The sequence below is a fragment of the Camelus bactrianus genome, chromosome 17 (assembly GCF_048773025.1).
Source record: "Camelus bactrianus isolate YW-2024 breed Bactrian camel chromosome 17, ASM4877302v1, whole genome shotgun sequence".
Taxonomy (NCBI): domain Eukaryota; kingdom Metazoa; phylum Chordata; class Mammalia; order Artiodactyla; family Camelidae; genus Camelus; species Camelus bactrianus.
In genome coordinates this window covers 31,497,587-31,523,939 of record NC_133555.1, presented here as the reverse complement: position 1 = coordinate 31,523,939, position 26,353 = coordinate 31,497,587, and the positions used below count along the sequence as shown (strand labels likewise).

Sequence of the window (26,353 nt, the reverse complement as noted above, 5' to 3'; positions counted from 1 at the left end):
AATAGAAGAGTAAGCCCATTAACTTTTTTACATTGTCAGAATGTCAGGCCTCAATTCTGTAATACTGTTAAATATTATATAAATTATTCGTGTGTGTGTACAGTCTTTCACTATATGATCTATTTTATTTGAATATATAATTTTTCTTTTTAAAAATCAATCTTCTGGCATTTACAAAGGTTTTATTCTTCTGGTTACCTTTACAGTAATATCTTTATATAACAATTTTAGTCTCTTCTACTTTTGGACTATTTTCTATTTCTTTTCTTTAATAAACAATACTAAAGTTAGCTATAACCTCTCCTCTTCTTCAGCACCTCATTTCAGGTAATAGCCTTTTATCCCAGTTAACACTTAAAAGGCAATTAGTTAAATTACTATGCAATAAACCTGTTCAAACAAAAGAAGGAGCAATGAGTAAGCTTATACCACTATTCACATGTTCTCCTTACTGTTGTCCCATATTTTTTATAGGTATACAGTGTTTATGTTGTCAGACCAGGTAGCCATTACATACTATACTGTCTTCCTTAATAACCACCATTTAGTTCTAAGTTCTACAATGTATATAGATTTAGTGTTTCACTAACAGTTCTTATGCTAATACTTCTTTACTCCTTTGGTTTCCTGAAGCTCATTTTCTAGTGAATTTCTTATGAAGGGCTCATGGGAACAACATTCCCTCAATCCTGACATCTTCTTAACAGTTTATATGTGTCCTTTACACCTGAAGTTTAGTTTGGCAAGACATAAAATCCTGGCTTCATATTTTCTTCCACTGAATTTCTTACATGTGTTACCCTATTGTCTTCTGGCATAAAGCAGTGTTGTCAATTAGTCTGATGACAATCTTGTTTTCTTTCCTTTTCAAGAAACTTAGTATTTTTGCCTACATAACCAAGGGATTTTTATTTTGCTTTAGAGTCCAACACACACCTTGATGCAGCTGTCCTCCTTTGATTTCCCCTGGTACATAATGAGCCGTTTCAATATGCATTTTAAGTACTATTTTATTTCAGTAGTTTTCTTGAATTTTAGTTTACAATATTTTATTGTTTCATTGCTTTCATTTTCATCTTCAGGGATTTCTATTTTATGAATCTTGAACCAATTTTGCCAACCTATGTTATTTTTTCCAAGTCCTTTTTATTTCTTTCTTCATTTCTTTTTGTATTTAAATTTTTTCCTCTTTTCACCTTTTTCTCTTCAGATATTATTCATGATTGATTCTTTCCTGTGTTCATTTTAACTTAGTCTTTATTTCTAGTATTTTTTTTAATATTTAGTTCTTGCCTACCTTCTACTTTTATTTCTTTTCAAATTTTCCTTTTCTCCAATTATCTCATTTTTAAATTTTTATATTTTACTTATGACTTTCTCACTGCTCTATCATTGTTACTACTTTATTTTACTTTGTTTTCAAATGTTTTTGTTCATATTGTTGTTCATATGACATATTGTTCATCTCTTTTGTGGTTATGTTTCCCTGGAAGGATTTTATTCTACCTTTTTTTCCTCTTTTTTTGTTATAATAACTTAACCTACATTGTATAAGACTCAACTGAAATCATTTTCAACATGTTTAAATGAGGTGAAGTCTCCTACACTCTTAAAGTGAGATGAGAGGCCAGGCAGCATCCTGTCTCTAGAGCTTCCTCTTACATTGCTTCTTCACAAAATGTTGCTAGCTAGCTAACTAGAAACCCACCGATGCCCCAGGACCCTAACTCCCAGATCTGCATTTCTAAATACGATTCTTCACCAAAAAACCCCCCAAGATTTCCTGGAGGAATGGCTGATTTCAGGGCTGAGGCAGGGAAAAGTTTCCTGAACCAGAAACTACTGAAGAATAACGGGAAGAGAACAAGGGACACATCTGCCAGCCTGAAGGGGTGTCCACTGGCCAAGTCTAGGACAGTATGAGCATCAAAATAAATAATGATACACTGGAATTTGACACAACATTGTAAAATGATTATAAATCAATAAAAAATGTTAAAGAAAAATAAGTAAGTAAGTAAGTAAGTAAATAAATAAATAAATGATAGTAAAGGATTATAAATAATCTATATATTGAATAAAGTAAGACATGCGTCTACACTGACATATATATCTAAATACATACATGCATATGTAAATGTATGTGTGTAAATGGGGGGAAAGGGAATGCTCTTTCTATAGTACAAAGCCAATTATGAAATGTAGAAGGAATTATAAAATACTATTTGGTAATCATTAGAGTAATAATTGTTTCAGATATAAATTATCAATGGATGCTAAAAAGAGTAGGTAAAGTTTGAAGAGTAATAATCTTAAAGTATCTTCCCACAAGATACTTAATTAAAAACCATAAAAGCAATTTTACAGTAGAAAAACTTGGCATATACCAACTTAAGTGATGAAAGTTAATATAACCAGCTAGTTACGGGACAAACCAACAGCATCTGTCTCCTGGTATGCTGCACTAGAAGGACACAGCATCACTCCATATTTTTCCTACCAAAAGTGCACAATCTGAATCTAAGGAAATAGACCAACCCAAATTGTGAGAGATTCTATAAAATAACTGGTCTGTACTCTTCAAAAACATCAACACCAAGAAAAGAAAGGCTAAGAAAACCAAAAAGACATGACAGCCAGATGCAATACATGATCCTGGACTAAATCCTGGACCAGGAAAAGAAATGGGAAATAATGAACAGTATTGGGCCCAGGACATAATGAATATTATTGGGAAAACTGGCCTTTTCAAAAATGTCAAAGTCATTAAAGACAAAGAAAGCCTGCAGAACTATCACAGATTAAAGGAATCTTATGAGACACAACAAATGACTGCAACACATGACCTGGGATTTTCTTTTACTGTAGCAACATTTTACTATAAAAACATTATTGATAAAACTGAACAAGGTCTATAGATTAGATAACAGTATTATATCAAGTTAATTTCCTGATTTTGTTATTTTATTGTATTCATGAAGGTCCTTGGTTTTAGAAGTATATTTATGTATTTAAGAGTAAAAGGGAATCATACCTACAACTGACTCTCAGTGCTTCATTAAAAAAGCATGTGTGTGGTGCGTGTGTGTGAGAGAGAGAGAGAAAGAGAGAGAAAAGGGAGTGACGGAGAAGGATAAGGTAAATGTGGTAAAATGTCAGTGTTTGGGGAAACTTGGCAATAAGTCCCCAAGAATTTTCTATACTATTTTTGCAAATCTAAAATATTTCTGTAAATCTGAAATTATATCAAAATAAGAATTTGAAAGAAAAATATGTAAGGTCCTGAGTTTTCTTAAATCTGCAGCCTCTATTCCCTTTCTCTGCATTTATATCACTCTTCTTTCTTTTGTCCTATTGTTCTGTCTTGCTTAATTTGGATTCTATTCCCAGTACTGCTCTTTCCCAAAAGGGAGCTTCAACTGGTTTATTTTAATAGTTCATAGGTCCCAGATCACTTGTGAGTGATAGGAAGGAGGGATAATAAAACCAGAAGGAGACTCAATCTGGCCCAGTGTACTTAAAAGACAACCAGACCTGCAAGTCTCCAACTCAGAGAACCTCACAGTCCTATGGGGTAATAAGCAACTGATGCTCCCTATGATTGTCATAAAAGCCTGAGGCTTACATAGCACAGAAAATAATTTTTTTTTGAGTTTTTTGTTTGTTTATTTTGTTTTGGGGGGAAGTAATTAGGCTTATTTATTTATTTAGGTGGAGGTAGTGGGGACTGAACCCAGGACCTTGTGCATGCTAGGCATGTGCTCCACCCCTGAGCTATATATACCCTCCTCCCCGAAAATAATTTTTTAAAATAGGGAAACGTACATAATTCCTTATAAATATTTTCATCCAAAATGCTAACCCAAAGAAGTTAGGGAGACCTCTGTGGTTGGGAGACTAAAAACCTTAAGATTGTGGACAGTCCAAATTTTCCTACAGCAGTACCATACCACGTCTTCATGGGAAGTATCTCATTACCTTCTGGGGCTTCAAGGGTCTTCTTGTTCTGCTTACACCACCCAATGGGGTAGAGGTCAGCCTTCCTGATATCACACCAAAAGTCTGCTCTCCGGTCCTCCCCGTAGCCATCATAGCGGAGGAGGAGCAACTGCTCACAGGTGGTAATGATGGTGGCAACCCAGTAGGTTTCAGGATCTGTTTTCACAGCTACCTCCAGTTTCATCCCAGGAGCAAATCCATTTTGCAAACGTGTGTCCACCTGAACAGGAAAATGTTATTAACCACCATAAAAGCATCTCAAATGAGCATTTTTTTGATCAACATTCACAATTCTGAAACACTAAATGCAAAAAACTCTTCTCAAGAGAAACTTGAGAAATTTCAATTTTAACTCATAGGAGTGATCCAAACAAAACAGGGGACAAACAGTAATAATGCTCTGTTCCATTTGACCTGAAGGAGTTTTAATAGAACTCAATATTTTCACCAAAGCAGTCGATTATGATTATAGAAAATGTTTTCTATTAAGTATATAAATCACTGAATGTTTACCATTCTAACAACCTTCAACACATTAAGTTTTCAAGAGTGACTTTTGGTTCATTAAAATGAAAATTTATGAAGCTAGAAAAGGTAAAGGACAAAAATAAGTTATACTGGTAATAAATTAGTATAATATTTATTATTATACAAGGGAGCCATACTTCCCAGTTTCCCTCAAACAGCCTGTGTTTACACCTGTTATCCTTGAATAATATTAACACCTTTTATCTCTCTCAAAAGTGTCTTAATATACATGATAAATCATATGGTCACAAAAGTATGGGTCTGCAATTCTGAAACTACTGATGTGTATACTAAAACTAAATAAATGTATTATGGATAGTGAGAGCCAAGTTTCTCACTATGGGAGGAAGAAGCAAAAATAAGAAAAGGAGAAGATGAGAATGAACCTTGTGGTGACGCACTGAAATAAGAGGTATGGATGCTGAAGTGACCATGATGACTATGATACCTGCATAATCTCAAATATTCTCCCCACAAAATTCCTATTAGTTGCAAAGCAGAAAACAATAACATTACAGTGAAGAAACCTGGCAGACACCACCTTAGCTAGCTGATCAAAGTTAACATCAACAGTCCTAAAACACCAATATCATATACCCTTGATATTAAATAAGAAAAGAACATCATTTCTATAACATTCTTGCCAAATGCATAAACTCAAGCTAATCATGAGAAAAAGCAAACCCAAAATGACAAACTTTATACAAATTAACTGGTATGTGACATGCACTTCAAAGTGTCAAGGCCGTGAAAAAGAATGAGAAACTGTCATGCATTGAGGAGACTACGGAGAAATGACAACTAAATGCACGTGGCCATCACAACCACTGGAAAGTGAGGGAACCTGGAAAGGAGAGGACAGAGAAGGACAGTCCCACATTCTGTGTAAAACCACCTCCCCATTCTAATCACTTACCTGCTGTACTCCTGAGAGGTAATCACTAACCTGAGTTACACCACTACAGTTTAACCTTGCCTCTGTTTTATCACTATGTTAGAATTACGCAGTATGACTGTTTTTCGGCATGGGGCTTTCTTGCCCAACACTGCTTTTGAGATTCATTCATGTTACTGCATGTAACAGTATTTTATCTCTTTTCACTCTTGTATATATTCCTGTATATTTCACTCCATTATACAAAATGCTATAATTTATCCATTCTAATGCTCCTAGTTGTAGGTACTTTGGGTAGTTCAGCTTTGGAAGACTACTAATAATACTGTCATGATTATATGAGTATTTTTGTGTCACCTGATGCATGGATTCCTGTAATAGAAATATACAGCCAAACTGTTTTCCAATGTGCTGCACCAGTTTACTCTTCCAGTAGTGTATGAGAAATCCTGTTGCTTCAACATCCTAACCAACATTACTGATTTTCAGCCTTTTTCTTTTTAACCATTTTGAAACATGTATTATCTCACTGTGATTTTAATTTGCACTTTCTGATTATTAATGGAGTTGAGAACCTTTTTATTTATTAGCCATTTAGATTTCTCCTTTTGGGAAATGCCTATGTTTATTGTCAATTTTTTATTGAGTCTATATTTTGGATTTCAGTTCATCAATTACTTGTAGTACAAATATCACTTTCTTGACAGTGATAAACAGAAGGCCTTAATTTTAATAGTCTGATTCACCGATATTTTTCCTTTAAAAAGTTAATGCTTTTTCTGTATTTTTAAAGAAATTTTCCCTACCCTAGAGGTCATAAGATACAATAGTATATAATTTTCTAGAAGCCTTTCATACTGAGAACTAATATCCATCTTGAGTTAATCTCAGTGTGTGTTATTAGGTAGGGGTCAGGTTTTACTTGTTTCAAGACCCAGCACCTTTCCTCACCACTGTAAATTGTTACCTTGTTAAATCAAGTGTCCCACAAAAGTGGATGTTTCTGATTTGCCCTTCCTTAGAGAAGCACAACACTGTCTTAAGTTTGGCATCTAGTATAGCAAGTCTGTTCCTTTTTTTTTTTAAGTCTTCTCATTCTGTCTTATTTGTTAGCTGTGTCTGGCTATCCTTGCTCCTTTTTTCCACATAAACATTTAGAATCAGTTTGTCAATTTCTACCTAAAATTTTTTAGGCGTTTGACTTGGGTTGCAGTAAATCTACAAATCCATTTGGGGAGAACTGACATTTTTATAATAGTGAGTCTTTCATTACATGAAAAAGGTATATGCCTTTATTTTAACTTGTATCAATAAAGGTTTGAAGTTTCTTTGCAAATATTTGTTACATTTATTCCTAGTCATTTGATGTTTTTTCTGTTATTGTAAATCACATCTTTCAATTTCAATTTTTGTTTGTTGCTAGTATACAGAAGTATAGTGAGTTTTTTATATTGACCCTGTATCTAAAAATCTTGCTTAAATTACTTATTAATTCTAATAATATATCTGTAAATTATTTTATTCATCAAATAATGACTTTTCCTCCTTCCTTCTTAATTCTTATACATTTTCATTGTTTTTCTTACCTTATTGTATTGGCTAGAGCCTCCAAAAAATATCAAACAGATCATGTCAAGCAGCATTTTTGTCTTGTTTCATATTAAAAAGAAAGATGTACCATTACCATTAATAAAGTCTGTTGTAGATTTTTTTATTGATATACTCCATCAAAATAAGGAAATTCCCATTCATAGTTTGCTAAGAGTTTTATCATAAGTGGATGTGGAATTTTATCAATAGTTTTCTTTATATATTGAGATGATAATGTGATTTTTCTCCTTTATTCTACTACTATGGTGAATTAGGCTGGTTGATTTTCAAATGTTAAACCACCTTGCATTCCTAGAAAAATCAACTTCTTATTGATGTATTATCCTTTTAAAATATAGCTACTTTCAGTTTGGCATTATTCTGTATGAAACTATTTATGCATCAGTTGCCATGATTGACACTTCCCTGTAATCTTCCTTTTCTGAAATATTATCAGGTTTGTATCAAGGTTGCAGTGATCTCTAAACAAATGGGTACCCAACAATCAATATCGGATAGAACGATCAGACAGAAAGGAAACAGAAGATGTGCACAAGACTATAAACCAATTAGACCTAACAGACATAGAGAACATGCCATTCAACAAGAGAATACACATTCCTCTCAAGCACACAAAGAACACTCCCCAGGATAGACCATAATGTTATGGCAAAAACCAAAAATCATACAAAATATCTTTTCTGATTACAATGGAATAAAACTGGAACTCAGTAACAGAAGGAAAACTAGGAAATTCACAAATATGTAGACATTAAACACACTCAAATAGCCAACAGATTAAAAAAGAAATCACAAAGGAAATTAGAAAACACTGTGAGACAAATGATAACAAAAATCCATCAATATTTATGAGAGGCAGTAAAAGCAGCTAAGAGGGAGATTTATAGCTGTATATGACTACACTAAAAAAAAAAGAAAAATCTCAAGTCAACAACCTAACTACTTCTTAAGGAACTAGAAAAAGAGTATATTAAACCCAAAGCTAGCAGAAGGAAGGAAATAATAAAGATTAAAAGTGGTGATAAATGAAATAGAGAACAGAGAAGCAATATAGAACTTCTTTCTGGTTTTCAACTTGACACTTAAAGATTTTGGATGTTGGAACTCCTGTTCTAACAGGAAAAAACCTGAACTATATATCAAGAACTCTTCTTAGATCTAGCAGAGAATTGAGGTCACCAGGCAAAACTGCTGTCCTCAAAATTGGAGAGAGACAGACAGACAAATACAGAAAACTACACCATACCAGACCAAGTAGAAGACCGAAAGCAGAAACCCCCGCAGGACTAGGACGAAGGTAGGAAAACTCAAACTGTAATGAATGAATTGCTGGAGGCTCAGTATGGACAAGACTGAGAGGTGAAAACTCCATGGAAGCCTATTCTTAGGGGGCCCACACAATTTTGTGAGTTTTCCTCTGGGAGTCCTATCAGGTTTTCATAGTAAAGATCAGAGAAAAATCTCCTTGTACTTCTGGCAGAAAGAAGAGGAAGCAGCATTCTGAAATACACCCAAAGCATTCTTTTCTTCTTAACAAGACTAATCCACAAGAGAAACTATTTTACAAGACCCTAACCAACAATACTTTTACCAGAGCCTAACTGTTCTAGGGTAAAGGGAACTCCTAACTTCAGCCCCTACCTAGCCTCTGAAACAGGGGAAAGGCTTTGTACAACTCAGGCTCACTAAAACACTAAGACCAAATCCTAGGACTAGAGAATGCTTTCCCTCCCCCTTATACCTTTACCACCACATCAAGAGGGTTCCTGTACAACAGAGGAGACAAAATAAAGGACACAAAGTAAACTTCAGCCTCTGACACCTACAACAGTAACATGAGCCCAACTCCTAACCAGATGAACACAAAGCTTACACTAAAGACCCATTTATTTCAATTCCTTTTACTCAGTATATTATGCCCAGCTTTCAACAAAAACCTACAGGGCTACTAAAAGACAAAAACACAGTTTAAAGAGATAGAGCAGACATTAGAACCAGACTCAGATATGGCAGAGATATGTTAAAGACTCTAAATGAAAAGAGTGGACAGATGGATAAGGCAAGAAGAGAGATGGAAACTCTGAGGAAAAATAATAATGAAACGCTGGACACTAAAAACACTGTAACAAAAATGAAGAATGCCTTGATGGTATACTGCAGGGAACTATATTCTATATCTTGTAATAACCTATAATGAAAAAGAATATGAAAAAGATATATATATATAAACTGAGTCACTATGCTGTATACCAGAAACTAACACAACATTGTAAATCAAATATACTTCAATTTTTTAAAAATGCCTCAATGGGTTCAACAAGACTAGGCTCATCAAGCAAAGAATCAGTAAGCTAGAAAAAATGTCAATAGAAACTTTCAAAACTGAAAAGCAAACAGAAAAAAGAATGAAACAGAAAAGAATACCAAAGAACTGTGGGACAGTTATAAAAAGTGTGACATACGAGTAATGCAAATACTGAAAGAAGAAAGAAAGAAATAGAAGACATATTTGAAGCAATAATGACTGATAATTTCCCCAAATTAATGACAGATACCAAACCACACACCCAAGAAGCCCAGAGAATACCAAGTAGTATAAATATAAAAAATCTATACCAAGGCATATGATATTTAAACTGCCGAAAAACAAAGACTAAGGAAAAACTCTTGAAAGAAGACAGGAAAGAACACCTTACCAATAGGGAAGCAAGGATAAAAATTACATCAGACTCCTCTTTGGAAACCATACAAGCAAGGAAATAGTGGAATGAAATACTTAAATTACTTAAAGAAAAAAGACACCGCCTAGAATTCTGCATTCAGCAAAATTAAGAAAGACCTTTCTCAAATAAAAATTGAGAAACTCTGTCACCAGTAGACCTGTCTTACAAGAAATTTAAAAATAAATTCTTCAGAAAGGAGGACCTAGGTCAGAAACTAGATCTACATAAAGGAAGAGCATTAGAATAAATATATAAAAGAATAAATGAAGACAAAATAAAATCTTTAATTTTTCTTATTCTCAATTGACCTAACAGATAACTGTTTGCTCAAAATAATAATGATAGCAACAAACTGTTTGGTGATTATAGCTTATGCATAAGTGAAATGAATGCTAATGTTATAAAGGCCAGGAGGGAGTAATTGGGAATACTCTGCTATAAGGCACTAGCACTATCATGAAGTGGAATATATTACTTGAAAGAGCACTTGGATTAGTTGTAAAATAATACTGCAAAAACAAGGGCAACCACTAAAAAAAGTCTTTACAAGTACAAAGATGTGCTAAATGGAAGAGGAAAGCCAGACATAAAAGACAAATATTGTATGCTTCCACTTAAGTGCAACAGGCAAATTCATAGAGACAGAAAACATAACAGAGGTTACTAGGGGCGAGAGGAGGAGAGTAGGGGGAGAAACCCTGAATACAGGGTTTCTCTTTGAGACGATGCAAAAGTTCTGGAAATGCAGAATGCTAGTATACAACACTGAGGAAGCACTTAATTTTTAAAAAATCTTTAAAATTGAGGAGTTTTAATACACATCTTTAATTAACTGCAGTCTGCTTACAAATAATACCATACCACTTCATGTGCTGCATAGACATTATAACCATACACTCCCAAATCCTCCCTGCCATCCTTCGTGCTACTGTACTTATACATGCTATAAACATAATATATTGCTACCATTTTTGTTTCAAACTGATAACTTTTAGAGACATAAAAAAACAGAAAAAATGAACTTTATATCTAGTTTGTATGTATGCCATTTCCATTGTTCTTTATTTCTTTCTGTAGACCCAAGCTTCTGTCTTAATCAAATTCCTTCTGCCTTAAGAACTTCCTTTAATATTTTTTTAGGTAATGAAATCTTTCAATTTTTGTTTTCCTGAAAAGGTCTATATTTCTCCTTCACTTTTGGGAGAAACTTCTGCTGAGTCTAGAATTCTGGGTTGATAGGTTTATTTTTTTCAACACTTTACTTTAAAGACCTTACTCTACTGTCTTCTAGTTTGGACAGTTTTGAAAAGAATTTCACTATAATTCTTATATTTGTTCCTCTATATGGAACGTGCCTCTCTTTTTCCCCCTCTTGCTTCCTTCAAGATTTTCTGTTTCCCGTCAGATTTCAGTAAACTGAATATGATGTACCTGGAGGCATTCTGTTTGCTGTTTATTATTCACCCTGCTTCGCACTGCCTGAGCTTCTCTGGTCTGTGGTATAGTGTATTTCCTTAGGAAAACTGTCTGCCACTATCTCTTCCTCACTTTCTCTCCTTTCTCCTTCTGAGATTCCAGTAACACTCAAATTAGACTTTTTTTTATATTGTCCACAGCTGTTGGGTATTCTAGTCTAGTTTTTCCCCACTCTTTTTTTTCCTCTCTGTATTTCAGTGTGGGCAATTTCTACTGAGTTGCCTTCAAGTATACTGATTCCTCCCTCATTTGTGTCAAGTCAACTGGCAACTGACAAGCCTGTCAAAGGCATTCAGCATCTGTTACCATGTTTCTCATTTCTTTATTTCTATTAGATTCTTTCTAATAGTTTCCATCTCTGCTGAAACTCCTTTTCTGTTCATGTATGTTGTCCACCTATTCTGCTGAAACCTTTAACATATTAAATTAATCACAGTTATTTAAAACTCTCTCTCTGATAGTTTCACCATCTGAGTCATATGAGTGATTCCGTTGACTGCTTTGTCTCTTGACAGTTTGCTTCTCTGTGTCTCTCTTGCTTCTTTGTGTGTCCCACAATTTCTGGTTGAAAGCTAGACAACCTGTGTGGAACAATCAAGACGGAGGCAAATAGCATTTACGCCTGGAAATTAGCATATTTCTTCTCAGGTCTTAAGTTCAAGAGAAAAGGTTAAAACAATCTAGTTAGGAGTGGAGCTGGGTTTGGATTTTGTTTTTGCTATGGTTATTCACAAAATACCAGAGTCTTCAAATTCCACTAGGATTTTCTAGTGTAATTCTAGTATTTAAAGTGTAAGCTCATATACACCATAGAGTATTTTCTCTCAGTGTTTGATGCTCCACCCTCAGATTTAGATCTTCTCTTTGTGACTATACCTCTTTTGTGACTACACTTTTCTTAATGACGGTCTCTCCACTCTCCCCCACAAATAGACCTCTGTTACCCACAATTTTCTAACTCATTAGTGGGAGACAAGCATTCTGAGATTTAGTCTCAGTCTTAGCAAGACTCTGTGTCCCTTGGTCTTGAGGGTGGAAACTTCTCAGTGATCCTACCCTTCCCCCAACTGTAGAGGACCTCTGATGTTACAGCATGTATTCCTGCTTGTCTGCCAGGGATGGTGGGATTTCTTCTGTTCTGTCCCCAGGCTGCAATGAGTCCTCATCTGTACCCTGAGGTTAATAGGGTTTACATCCCTTCCCCTATCAGCTTGAAGCTTTTGTTCTAGAAGCCCCAGGTAAAGCTTTATGCCTTTCCCATAGTGGGTACAGTTCTCTCCACTAGACATGCACCTTGAAGAAGGCTTTTTCACTATCTTAGACTCTTCTTTGCAAATGTGGTTTATATCTAATTCTTTTTTCAGCCTTGTCTTCCCTCCTTCCTTTATGCCAAATTTGGTCCTGTAAAACTCTTGCCAGTGGCTTGTACATCCATTTCCATTGTTCTGGAGATCTGAGTTCTACCAGTTTTGTCCATGCTCTGCTAGCCAGTCATCCCTTCTCAGTATCTTCCTATACCCATGCTTTATCTTTACTATGTTTGGTAGCCCTTCACCATATGCTGATTCAGGTTTATGGTTAGGCCAAATCCTAACCCAGAGCAAAGCCCTAACTCTCCTTAATTGTATGAAGGCTGAAAGAGGTGAAAAAGCTGTAGGAGAAAAGTCTGAAGCTAGCAGAAGCTGGTTCACGAGGTTGAAGGTAAGAGACCATTTCTGTAACATAAACGTGCAAGGTGAAAGAGCAAGTGCTGGCGTAGAAGCCGCAGCAAGTTGTCTAGAAGAGCTGGCTAGGACACTTAATGGAGGTGCTACACTAAATAACAGATTGTCAGTGTAGAGCAAACAGCCTTGTCTTGGAAGAAGATGTCATTTAGGACTTTCATAGTGAGAGAGGAGAAGTCAATGTTTGGCTTCAAAGCTTCAAAGGACAGGCTGACTCTCTTGTTAGGGGTTAATGCAACTAGTGACCTTAAGCTGAAGCAATGCTCATTTACTATTATGAAAATCCTAGGGCCCTTAAGAATTATACTAAATCTACCCTGCCTGTGCTCTATAAGTGGAACGACAAAGCCTGGATAACAGCACGTCTGTTTACAACATGGTTTACCAAATATTTTAAGCCTGCTGTTGAGACCTACTGCTCAGAAAAAAAGATTCCTTTCAAAATAGTACTGCTCATTGACTATGCACCTGGTCACCTGAGAACTCTGACAGAATTGGGCAACAAGGTTAATGCTGTTTTCATGCCAGCTAACATAACATCCATCCTGCAGCCCACTGATCAAGGAGTCACTTCAACTTTCAAGTCTAATTACTCAAGAAATACATTCCATAAAGCTATAGCTGCCATAGATAGTGATTCCTCTGATGGATCTGAAAATAGAAAACCTCTTGGAATGGATTCATCATTCTAGATGCCTTTAAGAACATTTGTGATTCATGGGAAGAGGTCAAAGAAGAAGAACAACAACAACTTTGAAGAAGTTGATTCCAACCCTCATGGGTGACTTTGAGGAGTTGAAGACTTCAGTGGAGGAAGTAACTGCCAAATGAGATGGAACAGCAAGAGAACTAGAGTTAGAAGTGGAGCCTGAAGATGTGCCTGAATTGCTGCAACCTCAAGATAAAACTTCAGTGCATGAAGAATTGCTTCCTATGGATGAGCAAAGAAAGTGGTTTCTTGAGATGGAAACTATTCCTGGTGAAGATGCTGTGAAGACTGCTGAAATGACAACAAAAGATTTAGCATATTACATAAACTTAGTTGATAAAGAGCATCAGGGTTGAGAGGACTGACTCAAACTTTGAAAGCAGTTCTACTATGGATAAAATGCTGTTAAACAGCATTGCATGCTACAGAGAAATCATTCATAAAAGGAAGAGTCAATCCATGTGACAAATTTCACTGCTGTCACATTTTAAGAAACTGCTACAGTCACCTCAGCCTTTAGCAACCACCACCTGATCAGTCGGCAGCCATCGACATCCAGGCAACACCCTTCACCAGCAAAAACATTACAATTTGCTGAAGGCTCAGATAATGGCTAGCATTTTTAAGCAATAAAATATTTTTAAATTAAGGTATGTATATTTTCTTAAGACTTAATGCTGCTGCACACTTAAAAGACTACAGTTTAGTTTAAACATATTTTTATATGTACTGGGAAGCCAAAAAAATTCATGTGACTCACGCTTTATTGAGATATTTGCCTTATTGTGGTGGTCTGGAACCAAATCCACAATGTCTCCAAGGCATGCCTGTACAAGAATATAAACCATTTTCTTCAAATTATGACTGGCCAAAAATAAAGGAATATTCATGACTGGCCAAAAAGACAAGTTCACTTTGAGTGGCAGAAAATACACAACACCAAAAAGGGTTTTACAATAAGTCATTTTCTTAATAAGAGTGGTAAAAGGAAGAAAAAAGAAAAAGCACTCAGATTCTTTCAAGTACTCAACCTTAAAATAACTCTAAACTCTCTAACGATGGTACAGTGAGTCAAAGAAAAAGAGATATAGTCAGTAAAGCAAATAAAATTACTGCTCACGTGTTTAAAAGACCCGTAGGGAACTGCTGTGGACCCTGTCTCCTCTAGATAATCTTCCCAGCTTAATTCCACTTCTTCCACACCGGATCCAGCATCTGGAATTAAAAACAATACAAAACAAAAACAGGTAAGATCTAATTAATGAAAACTCAAGGTGTAACAGCATAAACTTAGTAAATTCAATGTACAATTTACTTCACAAGTTATTGATTTTACACACAAAATAATTGTCCTGTTTAAATGATACATTCCCTTTGTGCACTGATTATCAGTCAACCTCAACACTGCAGAAGTGTGACATGCTGTCTCCTGCTGGGATCCGTCTGGGATTCACCCTAATGGATCACAAAAAGCTAGTGAGAGTATAACTATCACATCACTTTGGATTATAATTTAGTATATAATGCCAAATATTTGAGATACTTAATAGGCATTTCAAACTTAAATTTTCAATCTGATTCTTCCTTAGTACTCTCCAACTGAGTAAAAGATACTTTGATACTTTGGCTCAATCCAAAAAATGTGGAGTTACCCTTTTTCTCTTCCCTTTCTTTCACATCTTACATCCAATCCATCAGAAAATTCTAGACCTATTACCTTTATCTAATGACTTCCTACCACTTCTCTGCTGTCTCTCTAGTCCAAGGCCTAACCACAGTATCACCTTACACATCTTGTTATAAAACCTAAAATCTCTGGGAGACTGCAAAGGCCCTATGTGATCTGACCCCAGCTGCACACCCTGCTGCTGCACCCCAAACAGCCTCGTTTGCTCACTGCACTTGAGGGGCACTGAGGGACACTGCTCACTCTAACCACGTTCTTTCCTCAAAGCCTCTGCATTTGTTATTTCCTCAGCTTAAAGACTCATTATCTCTACACTGGAATTTGACATAACATTGTAAAATGACTATAACTCAATTAAAAAAATAAAAGACTCATTACCCAGTGTTATTCACAGCTTCACTTTTCAGGGCCCTACTCAAACACCTCTCCAGAAAGGCTACTAGAAAGGCCTCCATAAGTATGCATCTAAAGTAGAAACTCGCAGCCTCTGCTTTCATTATCTTCATAGCATTCATTCCTACCTGACAGTATACCACATGTCTTTTTATCTTCCCCATTAGATAATCTACTGGAATCCAACAATCCCAATTCACATAAGCTCCCTAAGAGTGGGGTTTTGTTCACTGATGTATCCCCACTGCCCAAAACAATGCCTGGCGCTAGCAAGTCTGCAATAAACAGTTGCTGAATGAGTATACCCTTGGGGAACCCATGCTTCACACAAACACAAGGAGGCAAATACAAGGATGCTCATCACAGCACTGTTTCTAACAGCAACAGACAGAAGCAATCAGTAGGAGAAAAGATAAATTATGGCAACCCTACAATGGAGTACTGCTATATAGCAGCTGAAATGAATGAACTATATTGACTCAGATAAATCTCAAAAAAAAAAATCACATCGAGTGAAAATGGCAGATGCAGAATGAAAAGCACAAGATACAATTTAGGCTTCAAGACAAAACTTTACAGTATAATATTTATAAATACATGCATATCAATAACAGTATAAAAACAAGGATGGGAAGAATATACATCAACCTTAACAGTGCTACCTTTGTGGACAGAGAGAAGAGAATTAGAAGGAAAGTACAAAAGAGGCTTAAACTGTATTATGTTTTATTTCTTTTCAAAAATGAAACAACACATGAAAACATGTTTAACCTCATTAGTGAAATACAAATCAAAACTACAATGAGATACCACCTCACACTCATTAGGATGGCTATAATCAAAAAAAGCAGAAAAATACATTATCATTAGAAATACAACAAGCCAACAAAGACTACTGGGAGCATCCCTGAGGTGTGAGCCAGCAGGAAGTAAATTATCCCATCACTAAAACATAACAGGGCTGGACAGTCATGGTCCTTAGCAAGAACCCTATTCCATCAAACAGCATACTAATTTAAAAATAAAAAAACAATGACAATAAAAACAGTAAGTTAAAGGACTAAAATCTCTCATACATCAAAAATTACCTAAAACCTGAGAACAAGACTAATTATGAGAGAAAAATGAGCATGAAATGATAATTTATTTAAAAAAATACAAACAGCCCTTAAACATATGAAAAGATGTACAGATTTATTCATTTTAGAAGAATGCAAATGAAAACTACACTGAGATATCAGATTGGGAAAAATCCCAAAGTTTGGCAACATACTCCATGGTGAGGCTGTAATTAAGCAGGTAAAGCATAAAGATACAACCCTAGTGAAAGAACTTGGTAATATCTAGAAAAATTACATAAGTATTTACCTTTTGATTCAGCAATCCCACTTCTAGGAATCTACCCCAAAGGTATGCTGGCAAAAATACAAAAAGACACATGTACAGAACTATTCACTGTAGCACTATTTGTAATACCAAGACTGGAAACAATCCAGGGGTACATCAATAAGGAACCGGCTACCACACAGCTGTAAGAAGGAATGAGATTTCCACATACTGATGTGGAATAATCTCCAGTATATATTAAGTGAAACAAAATACAGAGCAGCTTCCATTATAGCTTCTGTTTTTTGTATAAGGTGAGAAAGAGATCAATATGAACATATTTTTACATTTTAAAAAATGAATAGAAGCATAAAAAGTAATGAAACTAGTTATATATATGGAGAAGAATAAAAAGGATGAATACTATCAGGCTGAAAGTAGGAATTTTGTTATGTCACTTTGACTTTGTACTCTGGATATACTTACACAATTTAAATCAAATATTTAAATCAAATAAATTCTAAAAATTGAAAATGAACTTAAACAAATATCCTTAACAGTTGGTGGCAAAACCACAAAGAAAAGCTGTCATATTTAAAACACAAAATTGTGACTGCAAACCCCAGTGGAATATATTTAAAGGCAAAAATCATAAAGAAACCTTAAACTGCACACTATTATTCTATTGGTATTTGTAATGTTAGTATCATTATTGTGAAAAAACTATAGGAATTTTATAGGATAAAAGCAAGTAAGTAATGATATTAACACAATTACAAAACAACACATTTCCAAAAGAAAAGAGACACAAGTATAATATCAAAGAAATAAAAACCCTGTAATTTTAAATTAAAATTGTAAAGGTTAGATGAAACCATCCGATCTTCTTTGCTCTTCAAAAGATGTGTTACTTTCCAGCTATGGTTATGGATAATACGTAGAAGAAATGGCAATCTGCTATCAATGGGCACCCCACAACCTGGGTTGTAGTCTCTAAATATCATATGAACTTTGGGGGGAAAAAAAGAGCTCCTCAGAGAAATGGCAGATTGCAAGTTTGGGGGCAGGAAACATGCAGGAGGAACCTCGAAATCTTATCACACCGGAAGGCAAGGACTAGAACTATCAAAGATACATGGCATCACATCAAAAGAACACAGGAACCAATCTAAAAGAACTCTCACTGCTCTAGACTGGGGCATTTATCATCAAATAAACAATGACAGCAATGGATTCAAACTCATATACTTACATTATAGATATACATCTATATAAATAATATATATGAGTTAATAATACCACTTAAAACAAAGGAAAACAAATCAACTTCCTAAATGGCAGAGTACTTCAGTGAACCTACTCTTCCAGAAAAGCAGCCAAAATACTAGCTTAACAATGAAAACTGACCATTTCAAAGTTCTGAAATTAACTGAAGGCACAGAACAAACTGAAAAGCATCCACCCAAGACAAGTTACTAAACCTCTGTTAGAAAAGTCAGGTTTGTGGCACTTTAAGTTGGAGCTATCCCCATCCTTCATTCCTTCCCAGCATAAAATTGAAACTTTGGAACTGGTAATACATAACCGGAACAACAACAACAAAACCCTCCATGGATAAGCTCTACAGGAGAATGGGGAAGACAGAGAAAAGAACTACTAAAATTAAAGAGCAACAGAAAACACCCAATCTAAACAACAAAGAGAAAATACTGAAAAAAAAAAATGAAAAGAGCTTCACAAAGCTGTTGGAACAGTAACAAAAGATCTAACAAAACTGTCATCAAAAAAACTCCCAAATGAAGAGAAAGAGAACAGGGTATTAAAAAGTACTAGAAGTAATAATGGTTGAAAATGTTCCAAACTTGTCAAGAGACATAACCTTATATAGTTTTAAGAAGCTAAGAAAACTGCAAAGGTAAACCCAAAAGGGAACCCAAAAGGAAATCTGTGCAAAGTTACACCAGTGTCAAACTTCTGAAAGCTAAAAAAATCTTGAAAGCAGGAAGAGAAACAATACCTCTCTTAAGGGGAGTAGCAGGAGACAGGATTCTCACCAGAAACAGAGGCCAGAAGGCACAATATTTTTCAAGAGATGAAAGAAAAGAACTTTCAACTCAGAATTCTATATTTAGCAAAAACATCCCTCCATAATGAGTGGTGAAATCAAGATATTCTCAGATGAAGGGAAACTAATAAATTTTATTACCAACAGATCTACTCTAAAAAAAATGGCTAAAGGAAATTCTATAAACCAAAATGAAATGACAGAAGAGGGAATCGTGGAAAATCAGGAGGGGATAAAGAACAAAGGAAAGAGTAAAATACTGGAAACTATGACACATTTTCCTTCTCCTCTTAAATTTTCTAAATTATACTTGACAGTTGAAACAAAAATTTTAACAATGTCTGATGTTCTCAAAGCATGCAGAGGAATATTTAAGACAATTGTATTACAAATAAGAGAAAGTAAAGAGATATAAAAGTAGGTAAAGTTTTGTGCTCACTTCGGCAGCACATATACTAAAATTGGAACACTATACAGATTAGCACGGCCCCTGTGCAAGGATGACGTGCAAATTCGTGAAGCATTCCATATTTTTGTACACCAGAAATGAACACAACATTGTACACTGACTATATTTCAATAAAAAAATAATTTAAAAAAAATTAGGTAAAGTTTCTACACTACACTCTAATAAAATGACACCAGCAGACTGTGACAAGTTAGGTATATATAATGTAATACCTAGAGCAACTACTAAAAAGCTATACCAAGAGATACATTCAAGAACACTACAGACAAATCAAAATGGAATTCTAAAAAAAATGTTCAAGTAACCCATAGGAAGGCAGGAAAAGAGAGAAGCAAAAAACAGAGAAAACAAATGAACAAAAATGGCAGACTTGAGCCCAAACATATCATTAATTACATTAAGTGTAAAGGGTCTAAATGCACCAATTACAAGATGGGAAAGAAAAAAATTTTAACAACTATACGCTGTTATAAGAAACTTAATTCAAATACAATGATTTAGACAGGTTGAAAGCAAAAGGATAAGAAAGATGTACCAAATAAACATAAATAAAAAGAAAGTAGGAATAGGTAAATCTACATAGGAAGAAAGTAGAGATGGTTGCCAGAGACTGGATTAGTAAGAAATGACTGCTAATGGTTTCTTTTGAGGAGTGATGAAAATATTCTGGAATTAGATAGTAGCGTTGGTCACACAACTTTGTGAATAGACTAAAGACCACTGAATTGGTACTCTAAAAGGGTGAATTTTATAGTATGTGAATTATATCTCAAAAAAAGTACTTCGAAAAGCTGTTTTGAAGAAACCTCAATAGTTTAAAAACTCATTATTAATTAAAAAGCCAACAATATAATTAATGAAGGAGCCAAAGATATGAAGACATTGTACTGAAGAGGATATAGGGATGGCAAGCAAACACCTCTTCAGCATCACTAGCCATTAGGGAGATACAAAGTAAGACCAGGATAAGCGGTCATTACACATCTATCAGCATGACTTAAATAAAATGGTGACAATACCAGAGGGTTGTGAGAATGTGAAGAAACTGTATCTCATACATTGCTGGTAAGATTGTAAAATGGAACAGCCAGCCACTCTGGAAAGTAGTTTGGCAGTTTCTTTATTAAACATATGATCCAGTAATTGTGTTTCTGGGCATTTATCCCAGAAAAATGAAATCTTACATATAGGATTTTTCATAGAACCTTTATTTATAAAAGCCAAAAACTGGAAGCAACCAAAATGCACTGCAGTAGATGAGTGGTTAACCAAACCACAGTATATCCACAGAATACTGCCATGCACTAAAAGGGAACAGACTACTGATACAGGCAAGAATTTGGATGGATCTCAGGGCCATTATTTTAAGTGAAAAAAAAGTCCACCTCAAAAAGTCACATACTGTGTGGTTCTATTTATGTAACATTCTGGAAATGACAAAATTATAGAGATGAAGAACATTTTAACGGTTATCTGGGTTTGGGGAACACTGGGGAAGAGGAGTAAGTTTAACTACGAAGGAGCAGTACAAAGGAGCTGTGTGGTGATGGAATAGTTCTGTGTCTTGACTGAGGTGGTGGTTACAGGAATCTACACATGTGATAAAACGACAGAGAACTACACACACTATACTTATGTCAACTTCCTGGCTTTTATATTGTACTATACTTAGGTAAGATGTAACTTATGGTAGAAACTCGGTGAAGGGTACATAAGGACTGTCAGTATCTTTGCAAGCTCTAATGGATCAATAATTATTTCAAAATAAATTAACATTTGTAACTTTTTTTTAAACAAAGCCTGTTCATAAAAGTTATTTACTTTTTCAGCAAACATTTTGAGAACCTAGTGCCAGGTTCTCTACCAGGTTCAAAGAAAGACAACTCTTGTTTTCAAAGAGTTCCCTGTTTAGTGGCAGAAAAGACAAGCCAGACAGCATAACACAGGTAAGTAATGTAATCCTGCATCTGAATGGATTCTGCTCAGCAAAGCCTATACCTGCATCAGTCTGCTGCTCCCCGTTCATTTCCACAGCACATGGGCTATCTCCTCCCCACACAAAGGACAGGCCTTATGGTTCCGATACAATCTGAAGATTACTTGCAGGTCTCAAGCATCTCTTCAGTGGGCATCCAAGGGTCCAAATGAAAGAGCTGGAAAAAAAAAAAAAAAACACATAAAACAGGCTGCAGCCCAATGTTTATATATTGGGTTATACAGTGGGTTAAGAGGGTAGATGAAACAAAAACATACGGGCAGAATAGATGGAATTAAGAGAAAAAAATTTGACACCTTTTCTAATTTTAAAGACTCAGTGTGTGGTGGGGGGCAGGTGTGGAGAGAGGGAGAGAGAGAGACAGAGAGAGACAAAGGCAGAGAGAAAGGGCTATCGAGATCTTGATAAGTTATCCAAAAATCACAACAAATAAAGATATATGAATCACTACCCTTTCAACTTAGATTATAATACTGACTACCACAATTCCTATTCTCAATTTCTAATGAATTCCGGTTGGGGGAGAAGTTAGTTTTCAATGATCTGTCTTCCCCAGTGAATAAGATTCAGGATACAGCATACTACTTTATCTAGCTTTCCATTCCATTTACCAAGAATATTATGCAGAACCAAAAAGTATCAACTACATTTGTCTAAAATTACACTTATAAAGAGAGCCCAAACCCTTCATAATAAGCTCTGAAACCAACTATTCTTTTTTTAAACAGCTTTATTGGGATATAATTCATGTGTCAAAATTTCCCATCTTAAGTGTACAATTCAGTAATTTTTAGTAAATTAAGAGAGTTGTATAACGACCACTATAATCCCATTTTAGAAGATTCCCATCACCCTGGGAAGAAACTTCATTCCTACTTCCCCTTTCCATCACTAGCCTCAGGCAACCACTAATCTGCTTTCCTTCGCTAAAGATTTTGCCTCTTCTGGACATTTCACATAAATGGAATCATACAATATGTGGTCTTTTGCATCTGATTTCTTTCACTTAGCATGTTTTGAAGTTTATCCATGTTCCAGCATGGATGAATCTATTTATTTTTGCTTTACATACATGTGAAACAATCTAAGGCCTATACATATGCCTCGTAGATGAGAATGAGTAAATGAAAGGGGGGAAGGAACTGCTGCAGGAAGGGTGACATGAACTAACTGCAAGGGGGACAGTGCAGAAAACTGTCAAGGTGGGACAGGAACTCAACAGCCACAGCTGCAAGGGTGATACCTACAGGAGCAAACACCACTGAACCTCTCAAAAAGATTCTGAGCGTGTATTAGACCTCCAGCAATAGAGTCTCATAAAAATCTTTTAAACAGTAAGAAAAAGTTAGTTTAAATTTTAATGTACCCTTTGAAAAGGTATAAGCTACCTAAAGTACAACAGAGTGAGCTGGGTAACAGGAAAATCCAGGTTCTAGTTCCAGCTCTACTGCTAACTAACTGCAATCTTATATAAACCCTATTATGTCCATTTTTAAAATCCGTAAAATGAGTGTAAGATCATTTTCAGATTTTAAAATTACATTTCATAACAAGCATAGAGAATATTTTAATAACTTAAATTATGGGTATCCCATTTGAGGTAACTGCCAGTTATTCCAAATCTCTTCATGTAACATAAGCACTGAAACTCACATTTTCACAGATAGTAACAATTGAATAGAAACTTGGTAATGAGATTTAAAGCCTCTAAGTATGCTCTCTTCTCTCAGTTTACTTTTCTACAAGCCCAAGACATTCAAACTGTACCATTCCATCTACTAACTCACTCACCCCTCCTCGTTTACCAAATAAATACCATTACCATCCACTATTCTAGAAGATAAAAGTAAAGCAATCAAGAGAGACATGGTTCCCGCACTATGATGCTTATTTTTTTTAACTTCTCAAATATTTTACTTAAAATGCATACTGTGTATTTAGGCCACTTCCCACTAGTGTGGGAAACCTTTGTTGAAAAGATATTTACAAATATACTATGAATATATAGTTCCTACACAAAACTATACACTTTACCAAAATTTGAATTCCTGATATGCAGCACACTCACGATCGTCAAGACAAACATGGAGGAAAGTGATGGGTAACAGTGATCCGTGAATAACATAAATTAACCTGAACAAAATTTATGTCATGCATCATCAAAGAAAGATACACCTGATCTTGTATCAGTTTCAAACATTCTTGGCTCAGTAATATTAAAGAAAATATACACATTTAATTGTTTCAGGTTGATTCCTAATGCTCAAACTATTTATACAAAAATTTACAGAAAATAAGATAATCTCTGTATCAACACCTCAAAATAAATGACTTGCCTAACATCTACTTCTCAACTGCATTAACTCCTATAAAAGTGCAACTTTGTATCTTCAGTTATCACTAAGAGCAACCTAAATCAAATTGGCTTAAAAATAAATTTAGTCTTTCACAAAAGAAACAGTGCAGAGACAGCTAGCTGGCTCAGTGACTCAACAGCATCACCCAGGTCCCAGACTCTTCCCATCTTTCTGCTCTGCCACACGCAAATCATAATTCATTGTTGAAAGACAGAGCCAGGAATCACATCCAGATAAAGAAATGTTCAGGAAGATTCCACTTCACCCTGCAGGACTCCTTGAATCTCTGAAGAAACCTTTTCCAGTAGTAACCCATTAGTTATTCCTTTATCTCTCTAGAATTGAGTCCTCCAATGACCACTCCAAACCAATTGCTGGCGATGAGAAAGGGATTATCGTTAGTGGCTGAACCTAACCAGGATTTGTCCCCTCTTCTGTGAAAAGGAATGATACCCAAACTTGGCCAGCCAACAGAGTATGACTAGCATGGTCACTATACAATGCCAGCTACAAACCCCTAAGAACGTGCTCTTAATCCATTCAGGAAGGAGGGAAGCACAGTGTTTAAAACACCATCGTATCTGGGTTTCTATTTCCGTGTATAGTGTTCTAATTCTTGCTTGTTTCAAGTGTAATTCCATTTCCATTTGCTTTTAAGGCAAATAAATTGAGTTAAAATTAAAAAAAAAAAACCATATCAAATGAAAATGCAGTTAATTCCAAGGTTATATAGTTTGTGTGCTCGCCACACTTACACTTATGTAGGCATCAAAATAAAAAACAGTAGATTAAAAAATTAGATTAAAATGGGACTATTTACAGGGAAGGGTGTAGCTCAGCGGTAGAGTGCCTGCTTAGCATGCATGAGGACCTGAGTTCAAGCCCCAGTACCTCTTCCAGACATACATAAATAAATAAACCTCATTACTTCCCCCTCATAAAACAAACAAAAAAATTTTTAAAAGAGAAATAAAAGTCAAATTATGAGGCATTATTTTAAAAGGGTTACTTTGGACTAGCAATGAGAAATTTTTAAGTAAAATATGGCACACATGGATTACTACATAGCCATTGAAATTGTTAGAGAAATATTCTCCTTCCCAATCAAAATCCTAACAGACCATTTCATTCACTTAGATGAGCTAATTTTAAAATACATCCAAAGAGAAAAATGTACAATCCAGCTCCATTTTTGTAAAAGATGACAGATGATGAAGCTAGTTTCTTCTATCAAAATATTAAAATGGTGTGGTATTAGTGCAAGAAAAGACAAACACATTAATAAAATAGAATGAAGTTAATAGATCCATGTATATGAGAGTATAGTTTGTGATAAAATGGCATCCCATATCATACGTGGAAGGATGAACAAATAAATAATGTTAAAGAATTAGCTATCCATTCTGGGAAGAAAAAAAATAGATCCTTACTTCATGCTGCAAAATAAATAAATTCCAGATGAATTAAAAGAGCAAAACATGAAAAACAAGACTCCAAATAAATTAAAAGAAAACATAAGAGAATATGGTTATAACTTTGGTATAGTAGAGACTTTCTTAAAAAAGCTATAAATGGATGCATTTGACTACTTAAATATTTAGAACTCTAGAAAAAGACACCATTAACAACTTTCAAAGCCAAGTTATAGACTAGAAGAAAACATTTCCAGCATAGATAATATACAAATAGCCATAATCACAGAAAGCACTTATAAATCAATAACGAAAAAGACCAAATCTAGTAGGAGAAAGTCAGATATGAACAAAAATTTTACAGTAGAAATGCAAATAGCTTACAAACATATGAAAATGTTTAACATCAACAGCCAAAATTAAGTCATTGGCAAAAAAAAATCAATAACATCCAATATGGGTAAAGATATGGAGATATGAATGTTGTCATCACCAGTTGAAGACCACAAATAGATACAGACCTTTTAGAGAGAAATTTTAACTTGCATTTTCTACAACCAGAACAGGAACAGGAGAAATGCTGAGAAGAGGAGAAGAGACACTGGATGTGGGGTATGAGAGAAAGCAGTATCTGGGCTGACTCTTAAGTTTTTGGTCTAAGCAATAGAAAGGATGTAATTGTTACTTAGGGAAAAAGGGAGATCTGAAGGAGAGGTTGTTTGAGGAAGAAAAATTAGGGTTTTCAGTGCGAAACAGCAGTATGATTGCTTTCTTCATTATTAAAGGATTGCTCTTTCTGTTTTCAGGGAAGTTTTTTTTTCAATCAACAAAAGTATAATTATCACTATGTACAGTGTTTCCAATTTATAAGCTATTTTCATATGCTATCCTTCATCTGAGCAAAATAACAACTCTTTATGACACCTAGAAGAGGTTCAATCCTTACTTCACACCTTGGGAACTTTCTTAGCAGCTTCAGTCCC

General features: G+C 35.1%; 1 protein-coding gene and 1 non-coding gene across 12 annotated transcripts in view; one reads left to right on the top strand and one right to left on the bottom strand.

Moving 5' to 3' along the window:
* Window positions 1-26,353, bottom strand: part of SFMBT1 (Scm like with four mbt domains 1) — a 98,608-nt gene that overhangs the window by 27,902 nt on the left and 44,353 nt on the right. For all 11 annotated transcript variants that reach the window (XM_074344675.1, XM_074344674.1, XM_074344672.1 and 8 more), the window contains 3 exons: window positions 21,604-21,758; window positions 14,786-14,880; window positions 3,979-4,219 (listed from right to left, as the gene is read on the bottom strand). In XM_074344675.1, the coding sequence (XP_074200776.1) occupies window positions 3,979-4,219; window positions 14,786-14,880; window positions 21,604-21,631 (364 nt within the window). In that variant the 5' untranslated portion in view covers window positions 21,632-21,758. The remainder of the gene's footprint in view (window positions 1-3,978; window positions 4,220-14,785; window positions 14,881-21,603; window positions 21,759-26,353) is intronic.
* On the top strand, window positions 19,568-19,671 carry LOC123612580 (U6 spliceosomal RNA). Its single transcript, XR_006719868.1, has one exon. It is a non-coding gene; the product is annotated as a U6 spliceosomal RNA (small nuclear RNA).